Below are 19,294 nucleotides of genomic sequence, written 5' to 3'. Positions count from 1 at the left end.
ATCTTCCGCATAAAAAAATTCATTTATCCTTTCATTTCCAAAGCTCATATCAGCTAGGCAGTGATTTGCTTTGTGCTATACTTGCATCCCAGGATATGTTTTCATTGTCCTGAGTTACCATCTATGAAAACATAGGCAGTAGAACCTGGGAACAGCAACAGCACGTAACTTCGGTTGTGTCTTAGCAAAAATCTTTGCTGTGTCTCTAGGTTCAAACAGTACCAGGCCATGGACGAGAAGTCTGAAAATTGATTTCCTCAGTAGGACTTTTAGGGACAGACCTTCACATATATCCCTGCTGCCTAACCTCTCTTTCTCTGCTTCTTGCTTTCATAGGCGAGCACATTTTAGGAAGTTCTTTCACACATTGCCTTTTCCATTTTTGAATATATCAAAAAGAAAAAAAAACAGTCAACTGGTCATTAACAGAGGATATCCAGATGAGGCATGCTTGCTGGCTTTTTTATGCTACCTTCATTAACTCAACCTTATCTAGATTGGTATGTAATCTGATGGCCTCACCAGACACTGTAGAAGGTGTATGAGATTGAGCATCAGCTTGAAATCTTCATGCTGGCTTTTTCTGATCTTGGGCATATTAGTTAATTTCCTTAAGTTTCCATTTCTTCACCTATAAAGTAATATTAGTATCTGACCTTCCAGATTGCTGGAGAATGAAATGAGGAATGATTTTAAAAGGTAATTAGTCTTTATCACTGCCATGTTAATGAGATTCATTTAGGGCTGATTCCGAGATGTGCTTATGCTCTTATACTTGAGTAACAACGGTTTGGCTTGGGTAATATTCCTGTCTTTCTCCATTCATATGCTTTCTTGATTGGTGAAAAAAGTGGTGTTGATCAGATTGGGCCCAAGATCAGCCAGGACAAGGCATGATGCATACTGACATGGTCAAGATAGAATTTTAAATGGTTTTCATATTATCACTTCTCTTAATCTTGAACAAGTCATTTTTGTCTCTGCAGCAAATACCTCCTTCCCTCTGCTCTGCTTTTCTTTTCCATCTGTCTTCTTTCTTCCTTCCTTTGTTCTTAATTTCTGGGGCCAAGGTACTGTCATGACTGTGTACCTGTGATGACTTGGGTTAAGAAATTTAAAAGACATCAAATGATCCAAGAGGCACTTAGGGTTTGATTTAGGGTACTTAGGCTGTGATTACTGAGAAGGACTTCTTAGACCTGATCTGTATTGGATGAAGTGACCTTTACTTTTTTTTTTTTTTCCTCCCAGGAAACTTGGATTTAACTGGCCAGAAGCAGGTATTCAAAGCAGAGAACAATCCCTGGGTGACCCCCATTGCAGACCAGTTCCAGCTTGGCGTGTCCCATGTTTTTGAGTATATCCGTTCTGAGACATACAAATAGTAAGTAGACTCTGATTTTCTGAAATAGTAGACTGTGATTTTATAGTATTTATAATTACGCCTTTAAAAATATTATGTGACAGTATCCTATTGATGGCAGTTAGCACTTAGCATTTTAAAATGTTTTATTAAAAACTGCATGTCGGCCAGGTGTGGTGTGGCTCACACCTGTAATCCTAGCATTTGGGGAAGTCGAGACTGGAGGATTGCTTGAGCCCAGGAGTTTGAGACCAGCCTGGGCAACATAGCAAGACCCCATCTCTACAAAAGAAAAAGTAAAAGAAATTATCCAGGCATGGTAGTGCATGCTTGTCATTGTAGCTATTCTGGAGGCTGAGTTGGGAGGATCACTTGAGCCCAGGAGATTGAGGCTGCACAGAGCCGTGGTCATGCCCTGCACTCGGGCCTGGATGAGAGAGCAAGACCCTTTCTGAAAAGAAAAAAACAAAAACAAGAAAAAACAGCATGTGGTCATTGTCTCTATTTGTAAATTGTTTTTTATTGATATTTTCAAGGGGATTTTTACCGATTTTCTTTAGAGAATTTTTGAGGTATTAAATTAGTTGAATATTCATGGCACTAAGGAAATTCACCATTCAGATCAGAACATATTTTTTTTCTTCTGTGAATGCAAAGAATTACAAGTGTTCTGAACAAAATTGTTAAGCAGTTTATTTATAAAATCAGTAGAGAGTACTAGCAATGCGTCATTCTATTATAGAGAAGCTTGTACTGTAGTGAGATGATAATCTCTTAGAGAAAAGGAAAAGGCAGGAGAGGAAGCGGAATCTGCCAGCCTGAAGTCACAGCATCCAAATACCTCAAGTCCTCACTCCAGGTGAAAGGAGTCTATGCAAAACTGTCCCAAAAACCTCACCATTCCTGCTTCTTTCTTCCTCCATGTGTCAAGGTTGAAAGAAATTCTGCCACTTCCACGTGCTTCTGTTGTTATATGTACCATCATTATTTTCCTACCTTATCCCAGCCCCCAGCTGCAAAACAAACTGTCATTTATCAAATGCTTGCCTGACCCCAAATGCTGAGATCTGGTATAATTTTAAGCATATACAAAAAAGACAAAAACATCCCTAGTCAAATGTAATCTGTTTTTGTGTCTGACATCAACTTTTAAATTTTATTTTTTAATTAATTAATTTATTTTTTTTAAGAGACAGGGTCTCACTGTATTGCTGGGCTGGAGTGCAGTGGCACAATCACGGCTCACTGCAGCCTCAAGCGCCTGGGCTGAGGCAATCCTTCCATTTCAGCCTTCCAAGTAGCTGGGACTACAGGAGCACACCACCATGCCCAGCTAATTTTTTAAATTTTTTGCAGAGACGGGGTCTCCCTTTGTTGCCCAGGCTGGTCTCAAACTCCTGGTGTCAAGCAATCCTGCTTTCATCTTCCAAAGTGCTGGGATTACAGTCATGAGCCACCATGCCCAGCCTGGCACCAACTTTTGAGAATTTAACATCCCAACTATTGGAAGAAAGCTAGAAGATTGCTAAAGGTCACATTTAGTTAAGAGTTTCTTTTCTTTTTTTTTTCTTTGGTATCAGAAATATGTCCCACACTCAAGAAAACCCTGTGAATCTGTGCCAGGCCAGTGGGTCGGGATTGATTGGCAGGGCAGAGCCTCTGCGCAGAAGTGGCTGGCTGCATTTCTGCAGTCTTGCAGCCTGAGCACCATGCTCCTGGTCAAACATTTAGCACTTGCTGTGGCCATGTTTCCACCAGACAGAAACAGAGAAGACAAGCTGTAAAGAATAATGGCCGGCCTGAGCATGGTGGCTCACGCCTGCAACCCCAACACTTTGGGAAGCCAAGGCGGGTGGATCACTTGAGGTCAGGAGTTTGAGATCAGCCTGGCCAACATGGTGAAACTAAAAATACAAAAATTAGCTGGGCATGGTGGAGGGGCACCTGTAATCCTAGCTACTCAGGAGGCTGAGGCACAAGAATCACTTGAGCCAGGGAGGCAGAGGTTGCAGTGAGCTGAGATCGTGCCACTGCGCTCCAGCCTGGGCGACAGAGCAAGATTCCACCCCAAAAAAAAGAAAAAAGAACAATGGCCTTAAAATGAAATACACTAAAATTGCCAAAATGATACCGTATCCTCCTATATAAAAGCAATGTAAAGCATGGCTTAGATTACTTTAGACAATACTATAACACTTACAGTATAAGTCTAAAGACTTACCTTAAGGATAAAATGAGATAGGTATAGGATGTGTATTAATTGTTTCATAAGCCATATAGATATGTACAGTTATTACAGATTCAATTTTTTTAAAAAAAAATACGAATGTAGCTCACCCTTAGAAATTAGTTAATTATGAAAATGTGTGAAAATATAGTCACAAATTAGTAGATGATTGTTTATCTTCTTTGTAAATTGTTAATCATTGCTATCATGAGTTTTAGATGGGCTCTAATTTTTTCTTAGTAAACAGGAAGCTATTTAGAGCTTGGTTTGTATGGTATCTTGAAGAAAGTCATTCTGTATATGATAGTATACAGAAAAATGCATGAACAAACTCCTAGCCATCTGGAATTAGAGGAAATTCTCTGTTTATTATTCTGGTTAACAATTTTTAGTTTTCCATAGATCAGTTTATAATTTACAGAGGATGAGAATACATTGCATATGAAAGTGCTTTTAATTTTAAAAGATTAAATTGTGAGTTTCTGGATTTTGTATTACCTCAAAGTAATTATTAGGCAATTAATCACCATTCTGCACTGTTACAGACTATTTTAACTGATTTGTATGTGGTTAGGATTCTGGATAAATGAGAGGTATCTATAACATATTTGGTATATCTGTTTTTATGTCTGTTATTAGCATCCTATTTTGGGGGGTTGGCATAGTCTAAGCAATGTGTCTGCTAACTTTTTGTTTCATTTCCTCATGGAGCCTTGGATTACCTTTTATGCAGTTAAGTCAACATTAAAAAGTTTCAGTAGGCTGGGTGCGGTGGCTCACGCCTATGATCCCAGCACTTTGGGGTGAATTGTGGGGTGATTCACCATGAGGAGGGTGAATAACTTGAGGCCAGGAGTTCAAGACCAGCCTTGCCAACATGGTGAAACCCCATTTCTACTCAAAATACAAAAATTAGCCGAGTGTGGTGGTGGGTGCCTGTAATCCCAGCTACTTGGGAGGCTGAGGCAGGAGAATCGCTTGAACCTGAGAGGTGGAGGTTGCAGTGAGTTGAGATAGATGGCGCCACTGCACTCCAGCCTGGGTGACATAGTGAAACCGTGTTTCAAAAAAAAAAAAAAAAAAGAAGCAGCAGCAGCTTCAGTAAGCACCGGAGAGCCATTGCCTCCTTTCCACGGGGACCAGCTGGTTCCATAACGGCTGCTTTTAGGGGCATCTACATGATCCTCTGCTGGGAGGTCACAAGGTACATGAGCTATGCTAGGGCAGAGGCCTGCTGTGAGTTCTCTTCTCTCCTCCTTGGGAAGGAGAAGAAGGTTGGTTACTTTGGGTATTTCAGTTTTTTTGTCCTTCTCTCATTCTCCTGTAGCAGCTGTCGTCACCCCTTTGTCAAACATACTAGCCCAAAATATGGACTGTTAGCTGATAAGACAATAAGTCAAACTCTTAGTCATTTAAAAAAAAAAAAAAAACTGCACAAAAATGCCGCTATTGTGTTTCACCAGATTAACACAGACTGATTTTCAAAATTAAGGGCCTCCTTTATATGAATAGATCTGTATTATATTAAGTATATCCTCATACAATTAGAACCCAACTCAACTCTTTGTTTGAAGCAGCCATTTCATAATTAGGGGATTTTTAGTATCCTATCTGAAAAATATTACGCAAATTAGCAGGTATTTGGCTACTTTTTAAAAACGTTTTACATGTGGTAGCCTTCGGGGGCGGCAGTTTATTCATGATACTCATAGTTTTTTTAAAAAAGCAAATTTCACATTCATTGCCTTAGTTTTTGATCTTCTAGTCTAAAACTTATTATAGTTCCTAATTTTCACTTCGTCTCTGTTGTTTAAGCCGCATACTTCCCCTTTATTAAAAAGAATCCTTACTTATATATTTATCAGTGTCTGTGTGTTGCGGATATGTATTTATCTGTCTATCTTTAAACTACCATGAAAACATACTTTTGGTTTTGGCACTTAAAACGCCTGTGAACCTCCTCCTCCTTCCCCCACCCCAACCCCTTTTTTCTAACCAGTTAACCCATTACCTAAATGAGAGGAATAAAGAACTAAAAAACTTATCGGAATATTTTCTTTTCATTCATGTCTGTGATCGGCATTCACGGTGACCTTCCTCAGAGCACGTCCTTAAGTTCTTCTGAGTCTAGGGCAGAGAGGATGGATGATCTGATTTATAGGCTCTAATGGACTCCAAGAGGAGACATGGATACTTGAAAGAAAACAATGAATTCAGTGTGTCAGCAGAATTAAAATACTTGGAGATGACTTAGCTTCATGAAGATGGGAACTTGTTCCATTAAGCAGGAGGGGTGTGGCTGGAAGGATGGTGAGGTATAGTTCTTCAGAGACTGCTCTTTGGAGTAACATTTTGGGCATTAATCACGGCCCCTTCATCATGTCTCAGGTGGAAGCTGCTGTCTCTTCATCTTTCGTGCCTTCCACAGGGGAACGTGTTGGCTGGTGTCATTGAGTTGCCGGTTAACATAAAATGATGAGCTTGGTTGGGTCGTTGAAGCTCACATCCTACATGCTCCGTTGTGTTTTTAAACTGTTGCTGAGTTATACAATTACCTGTTAACTCTTTATTTGATGGTGGTTGTCTCTTCGACCTCTTTTATTTCTTTGAAGCAGAATTATGATGGAATACTCATCACTTAAGTTTCCAGAAGGTAGATTTTTTTCCCCCAGGAGAGGCAGTCAAGTTGAAGTCAGCACCCTTGACAAGATCCTTTGTGAAAGGGGGTAACTCACACTTTGCACATTTCCATCGAGGGACGTGGATAGCAACTGCAAGCCATTTTAAAAGCTGACAAGTTAACTCTTGTCAACAAGTTAACAAAAGAGGTTTGACAAATGTTAGGTTGAAAATGCTTCCCTTGAAAGAGGTATTTGGCAAACAGACGTCATCATGAAAACTGCAATTTGCCAAGCATGGCAGTCCTAAAGCCTCATTTCCAGCATGGCATCACTCACAAGATGCTTCCTCGTCATTCTGCCTGTCTTTTCACCTTTCTTTTCTCTCTCCGGAAAAGTTCCCCACTCATTTGTGTTTTCTGTGTTCCGTTTTTTTAACCTTAAATGAAAGACCAGCCATACTATTATTCATATTAGTTAACAGAAACATTTTAACAAAGCAGTCTTTGGTGAATGGTGGGAAACCATGAGATAAAAGCTGAGAATTCCTCTTTATTAGAAATCTAGCCAAATAAATCATCCTGTTTGATTTATAAGGAAACATTCTTTTGGCTGTTGGTTGTTGTTTTTCACATTGTTTTACTTGTGGAATTAAAGCTAATTAATGTTTTATTTTTCTTCTGCACGCTGTGCAAACCTGTTACAAGCTATAATGGACGTACATGGGCTTTATTAAACAACTACTATATCCTCTAGTGACTGCTGAGTCAGTGGCCTAGAAATTCTTTAAATAACTTCACTGATACAACCAGTCCACCACAAGGCTAGGGCATTTCAAACCTAATAGGTGAGCCCATTCATTTTAAAACGGCCCTTCACTGTAGGAAATTATCTCTAAGAAAAACTTAATAAACATCTGATGAAGTATAAATGGGTGCACAGAGCTAGCAGATGGTTTTATAAATATCTTCACAAAGATGGAGGAGAGGGTTAAATTTCCAGGATCTTTCTAGTGGTTAGTAAATTGAACATAGTGACAATCAGTATGTAGAACAATGTAGACTCTTCTTTTTCATTGCTGTATCTGAAAATAGCTCAAATTAAGCCACAGAAAAACAATTTCTGTGTAGTAGACATGAAAATGAAGAACTGTTTTTCTGTAAAGATTTTTTTTTTTTTTTCCTTAGGGACACAGTATCACTTTGTCACCCAGGCTGCAGTGCAGTGGCACCATGATAGCTCACTGCAGCCTTGATCTCCAGGGCTCAAGCAATCCCCTTGCCTCAGCTTCCCTAGTACCTGGGACTACAGGCACACACCACAACGCCTGGCTAGTTTTCTATTTTATTATTTTGTGGAGACTGGGGGTCTTGCTATGTTGCCCAAGCTACTCTCAAACCCCTGGCCTCAAGAGATTTTCCTGCCTCAGCCTTTCAAAGCGCTGAGATTACAGGCATGCACCACAGCACCTGGGTTTTAACATAAAGGTAGTTTTTACATTTTACAAGTTGACTGTATTCTCTTCCTGGTGATATATATTTTCTTTATGAATGGTACATATTTGTATTATTTTTTCTTTTTTTGAGACGGAGTCTCGCTCTGTCGCCGAAGGTGGACTGCAGTGGCGTGATCTGGGCTCACTGCAAGCTCCGCCTCCCGGGTTCACGCCATTCTCCTGCCTCAGCCTCCCGAGTGGCTGGGACTACAGGCGCTCGCTACCACATCTGGCTGATTTTTTGTATTTTTTTTAGTAGAGACAGTGTTTCGCCTTGTTGGCCAGGATGGTCTTGATCTCCTGACCTCGTGATCCGTCCACCTCGGCCTCCCAGAGTGCTGGGATTACAGGCCTGAGCCACCACGACTGGCCTATATTTTCTTTTTTAAAGTTGAAAATGCATTATCACATTTTATCCATAATATGTGACTCAAAGTTTTGGCATCTGTGGACCTATTTGCAAGAAAATATGTTGCATTTAACCAGTATTGCTAAAAAGTATCAGAGAAAAGGGAAACCCATATAATATGTTATATTTGGGGTGTATTGTGTCACATCTCTTATTTCATGTTAACTTCAATGACAAAATTAGGTAGCATCACAGTTTAAAACACAAAAAACTCCAGAATGTTTATTCTACTGAATAAAAGTAAGCCAATATGTAATATTAACTTTTGAAGGCTGGGTGCAGTGGCTCGTGCCTGTAATTCCAGTACTTTGGGAAGGCGAGGCAGGAGGATCACTTGAGCCCAGGGAGTTCAAGACCAGCCTGGGCAACATAGTGAGACTTTGTCTGTACAGAAAATGAAAAAAATTAGCCGTGCATGGTGGCACATGCCTGTAGTCTCATCTACTTGGGTGGCTGAGGTGGGAGGATGCCTTGAGCCCAGGAGGCCAAGGTTGCAATGAGCCAAGATCACACCACTGCACTCCAGCGACAGAGTGAGACCCTATCTCAAAATAATAATAATAATAATAATAATTTGATTTTTTGTTTAATGGCTCAACTGTTCCTGTATGTGATCATGAGGTATCAGTTACCCTGCTAAACTGATACCTCCCTCTTTAATATGTCAGGAGGAATACAGAGGATGTAAGGAAGAATACGTAAGTTCTTACTCTCTTCCAAGTGTTGTGATAGATTGCTTAGTGTATTTTGCATTTAAAGGATTTTTTTTTCTGCCTTGTAACTTGGTTAACACTATTATTCATATATACTTCACAGGTAACTAGTATTTTTCCCTTTTTTGCATTTTCATAATTTATTCAATATATGATGTTTTCACAGGCTTTTGAGGCTTTACTTTTCTGTAATTTTATATCTCATGCAAAATGGTTCAGTTTTTTAAATGGAAGGTGCTTGTTCCCATTTGATATTTCCAGGACACTTGGATTCTGTGAGTTAAGTTGGGAACTTCCATCCCCTAATCCTATGAAGGTCAAAGGTGAAACTCTACTAGGGCTTAAAAACCAGCTTCAGGAGACTAGCTGTATTCCTGAAGACATCTAGTAAGACTCCATTTTATACGTGTCCTACTCTGGAGTGTTTTTCACTGTGATATGCAATAGATGCAAATAAAGACTTGGAAAATGTACCCTCCCATATCCACGTTGCTTTCTTCACTACTTCCCTCTGGTCCTCTAATGTGGTCAATCCTCCGGCACTCTGTGCTTGCCTGGGAGCTCTGACTGGGACCTGGTAGGCTCAGGTTTGACCAGTGAGAAAAAACTCTATGCTCGTTGCCTTTTTTACTCAAAGCAATTTGCATTTTATTCAATGACTAGTGTACTTATCTTTGAAGAGTTGTGGATAACTATTAGAGGGGCATAGGGGAAAAAAACTACAGCTGCAACATCAAAGGGAGAAGAGAGATTTATCCTGAACCTTGCACTACAAAAGGCTTTTCCATAGGACTTTAAAGAGTAAAACTATCTCAGTCTCTCTCTGTGTGTGTGTCTCTCTCCTCCTATTCCAGTCCCCTCTTTCCCCTGTTCCCTTCTCCATCCCCCTCACTTGATTGTTGACTGTCGAGCCTGCATTTGGCGTGCCTTATACATCTCCTAAAGTGGAGCATGATACATTACAGTATCAATTTAAGGTAAATAGAATGTAGATAATTTGTCTCACTTGACAGAAGCAAAATAAATATCAGCTAGACTCCATCCATACTCCAAAAAACCCAAAATGTGTCAGATTATGTTCTCTTCAAGAGGAGGTATTCTTAGCTCCTCTTTTTGGATGCTATTCATTTGATATAATCATATTGAACTATTGGATATTGACCTCAGTGAAGTGAAATTGGTCAGCTCTACATATTGATTATTAACTCCCAGGAATCTTAAAAGTTCAATGCTTGGTGCTTTCTATTCAGCTGAGATGAATTATTGCCTGCATTTGCTGTTTTTATTTGAGAGATAAATTTAAAAGTGGCGCTTTTATAATCAAAACTGTTTGTGGTTTCTAATCTCTACACAGTAATAACTTGTTTTATTACATGCTGGTTTTTTATTGAACTCTGGTTTCTTATCCTGGCCAGGCATTGTTGGAGGTTTTGTGGGGTTTTTTAAATTTTTAATTTTGGGCATTTAAGGGTTCTTCTGTGTTGTCAGTTATTTTAGATTAAAATGCAAAATGCTATGAAAGGAGTTTCAATCAACTTTATCAGATAAAAAACTTAAATGTGAGTTATGTTCACAGGCATTTATCCATGCCTCAATGTATTCATCAAGCATTAAGGAAATAACTTTCCATATTTTGTTCTACTGTGTTTGCATATTATTTGTTTATAAGACTCTTGATATTTTCTAAAATGTAGTCAAGAATAAAATATTATTTTCCACTTTAATAGTTCTCTCTGAGACGCATGTACCAGAGCGACTCCATCTTGAATGGTAACTGAGTAAAAAGAGGCTGAGACCTGCTGGGCTGCATTCCCAGATGGTTAAAGCATTCTAAGTCACAGGGTGAGATAGGAAGTCAGCACGAAATACGGGTCATAAAGACCTTGCTGATAAAACAGGTTGTAGTAAAGAAGCTGGCCAAATCCAACAAAACCAAGATGGTGATGAGAGTAACCTCTGGTCGTCCTCACTGCTACCCTCCCATCAGCACCATGACAGCTTAGAAATGCCATGGCAATGTCAGGAAGTTACCGTATATGGTCTAGAAAGGAGAGGAATGAATAATCCACCGCTTGTTTAGCATAACATCAAGAAATAACCATAAAAATGGGCAAACAGCAGCCCTTGGGGCTGTTCTGTCTGTGGAGTAGCCGTTCTTTTATTCCTTTACTTTCCTAGTAAACTTCCTTTAACTTTACTCTGTGGACCCACCCTGAATTCTTTCTTTTGTGAGATCCAAGAATTCTCTCTTAGGGTCTGGATCGCGACCCCTTTCCTGTAACAGTTCATTTTTAAATAATCTTATTTGGTTTTGTTTGGTTTTGAGACGGAGTCCCGCTCTGTTGCCCAGGCTGGAGTGCAGTGGTGCGATCTCGGCTCACTGCAACCTTTGCCTCCCAGGTTGAAGCGATTCTCTTGCCTCGGTCTCCCGAGTACCTGGGGTTACAGGCACACACTACCATGCCCAGCTAATTATTTTGTGTTTTTAGTAGAGATGGGGTTTTGCCATGTTGGCCAGACTGGTCCCAAACCCCTGACCTCAGGTGATCCGCTCACCTCAGCCTCCCAAAGTCCTGGGATTACAAGCATCAGCCACCATACCCGGCCTAAATAATCTCATTTGGAACATATGCAATACTGTCATTGTCAAAATGCACATACTTTATATTCTCTATCCAATTAGGTAGTGTCTATTTGGACATTAAATTATTGAAGTTTTGGGGTTTTTTTGTGGCAGGTTAATGAATAAGTACAGTGGCTTTTGGGTGTTTCTTTTTCTTTTCCTGGTGACAGCTGATTTTGTCTTTACTATTTGTATTCGTTTGCTTTGGCTGCCATAACCAAGTACCACAAACGGCATGGTTTAAAAGCAGAAATGCATTGTCTCATGTTCTAAAGGCCGGAAGTCCCAGATCAAGGTGTCAGCAGGATTGGTTTTTTCTGAGGGCAGTTAGGGAAGGGTTTGTCTAAGGCCTCTCTCCTTGGCTCTTTTACCCCTGTGCTGCTTCACATCATCATCTCTCTAGGTATCTCTGTCTCTGTGTCCAAAGTTCCCCATTTCACAAGGATATCAGTTATCCGGGGTGAGGGCCCACCCTAATGACTGCATTTTAACTTGATTATCTCTTTAAAAATGCTGTCTCCAAATATGACCATTGAGGACTAAGCTCTGGTTTTTTTGTCTTGCCAAAATTCGTATCTAGAGAGTTGGGGAGTCATGCCCTACAAACCATAAATTCTTATCAGATGGGTTTTATTTAACCCTACATATCCTGACTTACTTTCCAGTCTGACTCTGGCATAACATTATGTGACAAAGAAGAAAATAAAAATCGTTTACCCCAAAACATGTTTCTTTGCCATATTTTGAAATGGCCCTGCACAGCCATCCTTTGTGGGTGAAAATGCGCATCTGTAAAGAATCTCTGCTAACATAGCTAGATCTTTTTCTTTCACCACCCTCCCAATCCTGAGGAGATGAACTGAGTGTCTAGCACCTTTTATAGGTCTGAATAGGGAACATTTGTCATCTGTTGTCTCTAAGGACAGCCAGTATGACACTTCAAGAATCTTGGTCTCCACAGTCTTTTATCTTAACCTGAGCATTTCCTTTCTATTAATCCCAGGTCTTAGACAAACTCAACCAATGTCAACCAGAAAATGTTTAAATTTACCTAAAGCCTGGAAGACCCAGCTTCGAATTGTTCGAAGTTGAACAATTGAATTGAAGTTGAATTGTTGAACCGCCTTTGGACCAAACCAGTATATTTCTCAAATGTATTTGATTGATGTCTCATGCCTCCCTAAAATGCATGAAACCAAGCTGCGCCCCAACCACCTTGGACACATGTTCTCAGGACCTCCTGGGGGCTGTGTCACGACTGTGGTCACTCATATTTAGCTCAGAATAAATCTCTCCAAATATTTTACAGAGTTTCTACTCTTTTTGTTAGGGGGTTAGGACTTCAACAAAAAAGTATTTGGTAAATTTGCCATGTAAAATAACTAAAACTTCAATGATAATTTACTCAGTCTCCATATAAACAACATCAATCAAAAGTATGTGCATGTCAAAGGTGATAGAATTGTCTATCTTCCCAATGAGACGATTTACAAATTAACCATTATAGTGGAAAACAGTATTTCCTGGGCTATTTTTTAATACCATGAGCCTTATAAACACATATGAAATAATATACAAACACAATAGAATGAAATATTTATTGTTACTCAAATGCCCAGAAACGGCATTGAGTTCTTTATGAATTTGTTCCTTCATTTTCCTCTTTTCATCTGTAGCCTCTACACCTTCACAGGGAGACACGTTCTGTTTATGAGCCAGTGCGTTTAAATGGCTCTCTAAGTCTTGATCCACACCCCTGCCACAACACACACACACACACACACACCACACACCACACACCCATTCCTGTCTTAAGGCTTGGGTTTCAACATCATGTTATTCTCCAGAAATGCACATTTACCACTGTTTCATTGTAAGGAATGGCAGAGGGGTCTGTTATTGTTAATCTTTTAAGAATGGACCCTGTTAAAACAAAAGCTGCTTTGAATTTGAAGATGCGTTAGGAATGAAAGGTACCTAACAAACCGCCTCTTTGTCCTATTTGGTAGAGAATTCATGAAGGGAGGGTTCCACAGAGCACCAACCCCCATCGTGTCCTTCACTCGTAAGGAGGGCATCTGCGGCAAGGAGGGCATGTGCGGTGTGGAGGGTCTGCGTCATGTGATGGGACCTCCTCCAGTAGGTGTGGATCCTGGGACCTGTGTGGTCCTGTGTGATGGCTGTTGGAGTTTTGTTACAGGAAAGGGGTCCCGATCCAGACCCCAAAAGAGGGTTCTTGGATTTTGCACAAGAAAGATCCAGGGTGAGTCTGCAGGGCAAAGTAAAAGTAAGTTTATTAAGAAAGTAAAGTGGTGAAAGAACAGCTACTCCAGAGACAGAGTAGGGTGTTCCCGAAAGTAAGAGGAGGAACGCATGTCCACCCTAGGTAACATGCGTGTGTGTGTGTGTGTGTGTGTGTGTGTGTGTGTGTATGAATGATTTTAAAAGACTGTGGAGAGATGTGTTCTGCTACAAGGGTTTCTGATAAAGGATTAATTTTCTTAATTACTATATTTTGCAAGAATCAATATTATCTTTAAAGCAAAATTAGGAATGCCTTTGTTCTCCAGATATCGGGATATCAGGACACTCCCAAGTCTGGGTCTGTTTAGTCAGCATTATCAGTCTGTTCCCGTAACTATAAGCATTTAGAGGCTAGGAATGCCTAGCTGCCTGGGAGTGCAGCCCAGCAGGTCCCAGCCTCATTTTCCTAGCCCTCACTCAAGATGGAGTCACTCTGGTTCGAATGCCTCTGAGGGTTTTGCCCTATAGAGTGTGGAGTCAGAGATTCCCTGTCCCATCTTGGGACTCTGGTCACCACATCTACAGCCTTCATGATTTTTGTCTCATTTTTCCTACCTTGTCCCAGGAGATCTATGGATTGGTGGGTAGCATCAAGAGGCACAGAATTCTCTTCTCATGTAGTTAAAGCTGGCTTGCTTTCTCAGCATGCCGAGAGAGGTATCAAAGATGGAGTGCTTATTTTCATAGGATGCACCATGCTGTAAAGACACAGTGACTCTTCCGTGAAACACTAAGGAAAAAGAAGGGGAAATAAGGAATATAGGACTTGTTAGAGGAAAAAGGCTCCAGGTAGAGATGGATTGATTTTTATTATAAATTTGAACTTTTTAAAATCAAAATAACATTTTTAAAAAACATACAGCACATATATATGGCATATACATAGGACTTGTTCTTAGATTACTCATCTTAGAGGTGGCTTCTAGTGTCAGTTTTCTCATGGCAAATGACCTCATCCCACCCACCTCAGCTTCCCTATCTGCACAGCTCAAGTTTCAAACTAGATCATCTCTGAGGGTCGTCCCAGCAATGATTTCTAATCCTCAGTTCTTTATTTTTCTAGGAAACATATTTTATTGACATCAATTCATTATTTTTTTAATTCAATTTAATTCTTAAATTTGCCTCCCATCTGGATTTGCTTTATCGATTTTTTTAAGGCAATAGAAGACAATGATGACCCTGAATACAAATTGTTACGGGAAAATGGATCCAAGATAAAATTACCAGATCAACCTTTTCATTCCATATTTTATGGAATATCTAATGGATGTTTGGCAGTAACTTATTCTTACACACGAATTCCTGACAGTTTCGATTCTTCAGACTTATTAATCAGTGTAGTCAGCACCAGAGCAATTTTATGAGACTTAACAGTCGTGAAAAATTTATTATCAGATAAATCAAAGAAACAACGAGCATCTTAATAGGTTAGAGAAAGTGGCATGTAAAGGATCATTTAAGATGGTGCTTTTTGTCAGTTGTGCATTATATTTACAACCAATATCTAAGAACTTACTGATAATTTCATGCAAATAGTCAGCAGGGTGATAGTTGCTGTCTTAGGTCAACCTTTTCTCTTTGTTTTTCTCCAGCAGAATGTTGTGTTTGGTGTAACTATAAGGCTAAGACTGCTAAATAGACACACAATAGGAAGCATCATTTCCCAATGTTAAGCCTATAGCATTTATTTTAATGCAGTATCTCCATTTTCTTCTGGATTTTATTAGAGTTGTCATCCAAAATTAAGAGTTACTGAGCTCAGCCCTTTCCCTTGGGAACAAGGTGCTAAACTTGAGCTCTTTGTTTTGTTTTGTTGTTTCGTTTTTTCCTGACATAGTTTGGATATCTGTCCGCACCCAAATCTCATGTTGAAATGCAATCCCCAGCATTGGAGGTGAGGCCTGGTGGGAGGTGTTTGGATCAGAGGGGAGATCCCTCATGAATGGCTTTTGCCGTCCTCTTGGTGATGAGTGAGCTCTTGCTCTGAGTTCACACAAGATCTGGTTGTTTAAAAGTGTGTGCCACCTCCCTCCCTCCCCTTCCCTTTCCTCTTGCTCCTGCTTTTGCCACGTGACATGCCTGCACCCCCTTCATCTTCTGCCATGTTTGTAAACTTCCTGAGGCCTCCCTAGAAGCAAGCAGATGCCAGCACTATGCTTCTTGTACAGCCTGAAGAACCATGAGCCAATTAAACTTCTTTTCTGTATAAATTGCCCAGCCTCAGGTATTTATAGCAACGCAAGAATGAACTAACACAGTCCTTGTTTTTTATTTTTCTTCTTCTTACTATTTTTTTAAACTTGAGCTCTTTGGAATGTCATGGGAAAATGGTATTCAGATTGCCTTTCTTATGTCCAGGCTTCACGTGTACATTCTGTCCTGAGACACAGGCCTGTGTCTGCTGTATTCTCGGCACTGTTTTTGATACCCCGTTAAAGGTGTAATAAGAGACCAGATTTCTTAAAAATCCAGTTTTTGGCTTTGTGCGATGTCTCACACCTGTAATCCCAGCACTTTGGGAGGCGAGGGCAGGCAGATCACTTGAGGTTAGGAGTTTGAAACCAGACTGGCCAACATGGTGAAACCCCATCTCTACTGAAAATACAAAAATTAGCCAGGCACGGTGGTGCACGTCTGTAATCCCAGGTACTCCGGAGGCTGAGGCTGGAGAATCGCTTGAACCTGGGAGGCAGAGATTGCGGTGAGCCAAGATTGTGCCACTGCACTCCAGCCTGGGCAACAGAGTGAGACTCTGTCTCATAAAAAAAAAAAAAAAAAAAACTTGAGTCTTTATTGTGCCAGATGAGGGGAGTTTTTCCATCACCGTATCTTTGCCCTGAGTGTTCCTGCATCACAGTATCCTCTAGGGCAGAAGGATGGTGATGGTGGGCCACATGGGAGCTGAGCTGGCAATAGAGAGCCTTCAGACAGAGCTGCTGGGAATGGACCCAGAAAGACAAGGCCGGGTTACATCCCAGCAGAGATACAACCTGCTTTCCACCTCACGTCCACGTATGCTGCCTTGTCTGTCTGGAATGCTCTTTCTTCACATCTTTACCTATTGAATGCCCAGTTATTCTTCAAGTCTCAGGTTAAATATCGCTTCCTCAGAGATCTTTTCTTGGAAGGTTTCCCTACTGCCCATCAACTCTAGGCTCCTTTTATCATCTTTCTTTAGGGCCTCTACTTTCATTAGTAGTAATTTTAATAACAGTGGCTATCACTTCTTTCCCAGGTGTCAGACATTGTATGCCTTGTATGTACTATATGTAAGTTTCTCACTCAATATTTATTGGTGTGAATACTACCTGTATTTTAGTAGTTAAGTATGTGTTTTTTTCTCCTGTAACAAGTCTTTTTGAGAGCAAGATTCCTTCTTGACTGGGCTTTGCACATGACATCCCCAGTGTCTTATATAACTTCTGACAGGTCACCCTAATTTCTGAAAAGACCATTCTGGGGTCTGGAGTGTTCCAAGTTATACAGTTCATTGTTTTTGGTGGTAGGTAATAAACAGTACTGGAAACATTAAAATGTGTTCTATCTAATACTCAGCTTAGATTATGTCTTCCCTATGGTACTTCGTTATTTTTATAGATCTTTTTACCACATTACTCTTACAGTGCAAATGAAACATTTCCTTAACCAATAAACTAATTATGTTTGAAAGCAAGACTTTTTTTTTTTTTAATTCGAATCTGAGGGATCTGTGATTCACTTGTCTGCCTTCTCTTTTTCCATGATGGAGTAGTCCATGGGGCATGTGGAATGCGTGATTGTGCTTGTAAGTGGATGGAATATTCCTGAAGGATAGGCAATAAACTAGTAATGTAGTAATGGTGGTTATCTCTAGGGAAAGAAACTGGATGGCAAGAGACAGGGAGGAGTGGGCACATCCTCTTCACTCTTTATCCTGTGGTACCTATTGAATGTCCTATTTTCACATGTATTCACTATTGAAAAGATTATTTCTTAAAAAAAGAAAATACTCCCCAGTAGGAAGTTTTTACTTCCCCATGAATGTATAAAGGAAGAAATCACAAAGAATGTGGCTTTGTAACTGGTTTTGTCTACACTATCTCCTATTTTCATTCATTTGAAGATTGTGTGGAAGTCCTCCTTTTTAGTCTCCCTTTGATCAGGTACACTAAAAATTTTCAAGGTGATATCACCTCGTAAAATGAGTCCCGAATCTTGGAAAGAGACAATTTGAAAGACAGCTTGAGAGAAGGTTTCTCGCTTAATGCATGGACCATCCCAATTCTTGGCTGAAGCATTGTGAAATCTTCCGCTGTTTATAACACCTGTCAGATAACATTAGGCTTTCCTGTGTTCTTGGAAGAATCTGTGGCAGTCTGTTTTTCCTTGAGAATCAAATGAAAAAAGATGGTCATTCATGAAGACCAACAAAAGAGAAGAATAAAGAAAAAGCAAGAAAATGGATTTCTACGTTGGGTTTGTTTTGTTTTGTTAGGGGTATTTTCCCACCTAAGACTTTAAGTGAGAGAAAGGCTTTTCGATTTTTGAAAGGGCATGAGGGTTTGAAATAAGGAAGAATGGATCTTGAAAGAATTGATTGTGTCTTAAAGGATGGAAATGCGCTTCGGATTCCTACAGTGAGACAAGGGTTTTTTTTTTTGTTTCTTTTCTCCTTAATTTTTTTAAGCTGTCAACTAAGATGACGTGTGTGTTTCAGACTGTTTATGTGGGATTATGAGCATGTTTAATCTGTTCTTGTGCATTCCCAATAGAAACTGCGTGAGTGGTGTGATCTTTTAATAGAATGTGTCTTGCAACTAACAAATGTATTTTGGTGCTAAATTCTGGATAATTCCTAAGAAATGTAAATGTTGTCAATAAAAGTTTTTGTTTTGAAATACTTATAATCTTGGAGCTATATTATTTTAAGTTTTCTGAAGACAGTCTCTGCTTCATTTTTCTAAGTTTAGTTGAGACAGGGCAACAAGAAAAAATACTGGCCATAAAGTAAAAATATTCTTTATAAATTTTTGGAACATGCTTAGAAGAGAACTGCAAATGGGGAAACAGCTCCTTGCAGGCCACTGTACACATGCATGATACAAGACGACTTGGGTTTACTCTGGTTTCAGTACTAAGAGTATTGAGTGGCTTTTACTAGAAAAATTCAGGACCTGCATTATAAAGTCAGCTACTCCCAACTTCCTACCCCCATTTTTATTTTCTTCATGTAGATTAGTGTGTGATACAGTTTGCCTCAGTTACACTAAGGAGAGAGAATTGACATTTATTGACTTCTGTGTTCCTACCATGCACATCCAGGCCCTGGTGAGTTCTTTACAGAATTCATCTCCTGTAGGTTCACAGTTTGCCTCTGCTTTCAGACGAGAAAACGGACAGTCATCGTTTAAGTAAAACAACTGATGACAAAGCCAGAAATCAAGTTCTGGCCAGTTTAAAAGAACGTTGTCTCATTTTCCATGTTGCTTTGAGTAACATCTGGGAAGAAAATAAGAAAACGTTAAGTTTTTGTTGATAGCCTCAAAGGGAAGCCAGTGTA

General features: G+C 39.9%; 1 protein-coding gene across 1 annotated transcript in view; it reads left to right on the top strand.

Annotated features, from left to right (window-relative positions):
* RSU1 (Ras suppressor protein 1) overlaps positions 1 to 19,294 on the top strand; it is a 225,022-nt gene that overhangs the window by 121,524 nt on the left and 84,204 nt on the right. The window contains exon 8 of the mRNA XM_003831179.6: positions 1,252 to 1,384. Within this exon, the coding sequence (XP_003831227.1) occupies positions 1,252 to 1,384 (133 nt within the window). The remainder of the gene's footprint in view (positions 1 to 1,251; positions 1,385 to 19,294) is intronic.

Source organism: Pan paniscus, chromosome 8 (genome assembly GCF_029289425.2).
Source record: "Pan paniscus chromosome 8, NHGRI_mPanPan1-v2.0_pri, whole genome shotgun sequence".
Taxonomy (NCBI): domain Eukaryota; kingdom Metazoa; phylum Chordata; class Mammalia; order Primates; family Hominidae; genus Pan; species Pan paniscus.
This window is presented reverse-complemented; position numbering and strand designations above follow the sequence as displayed.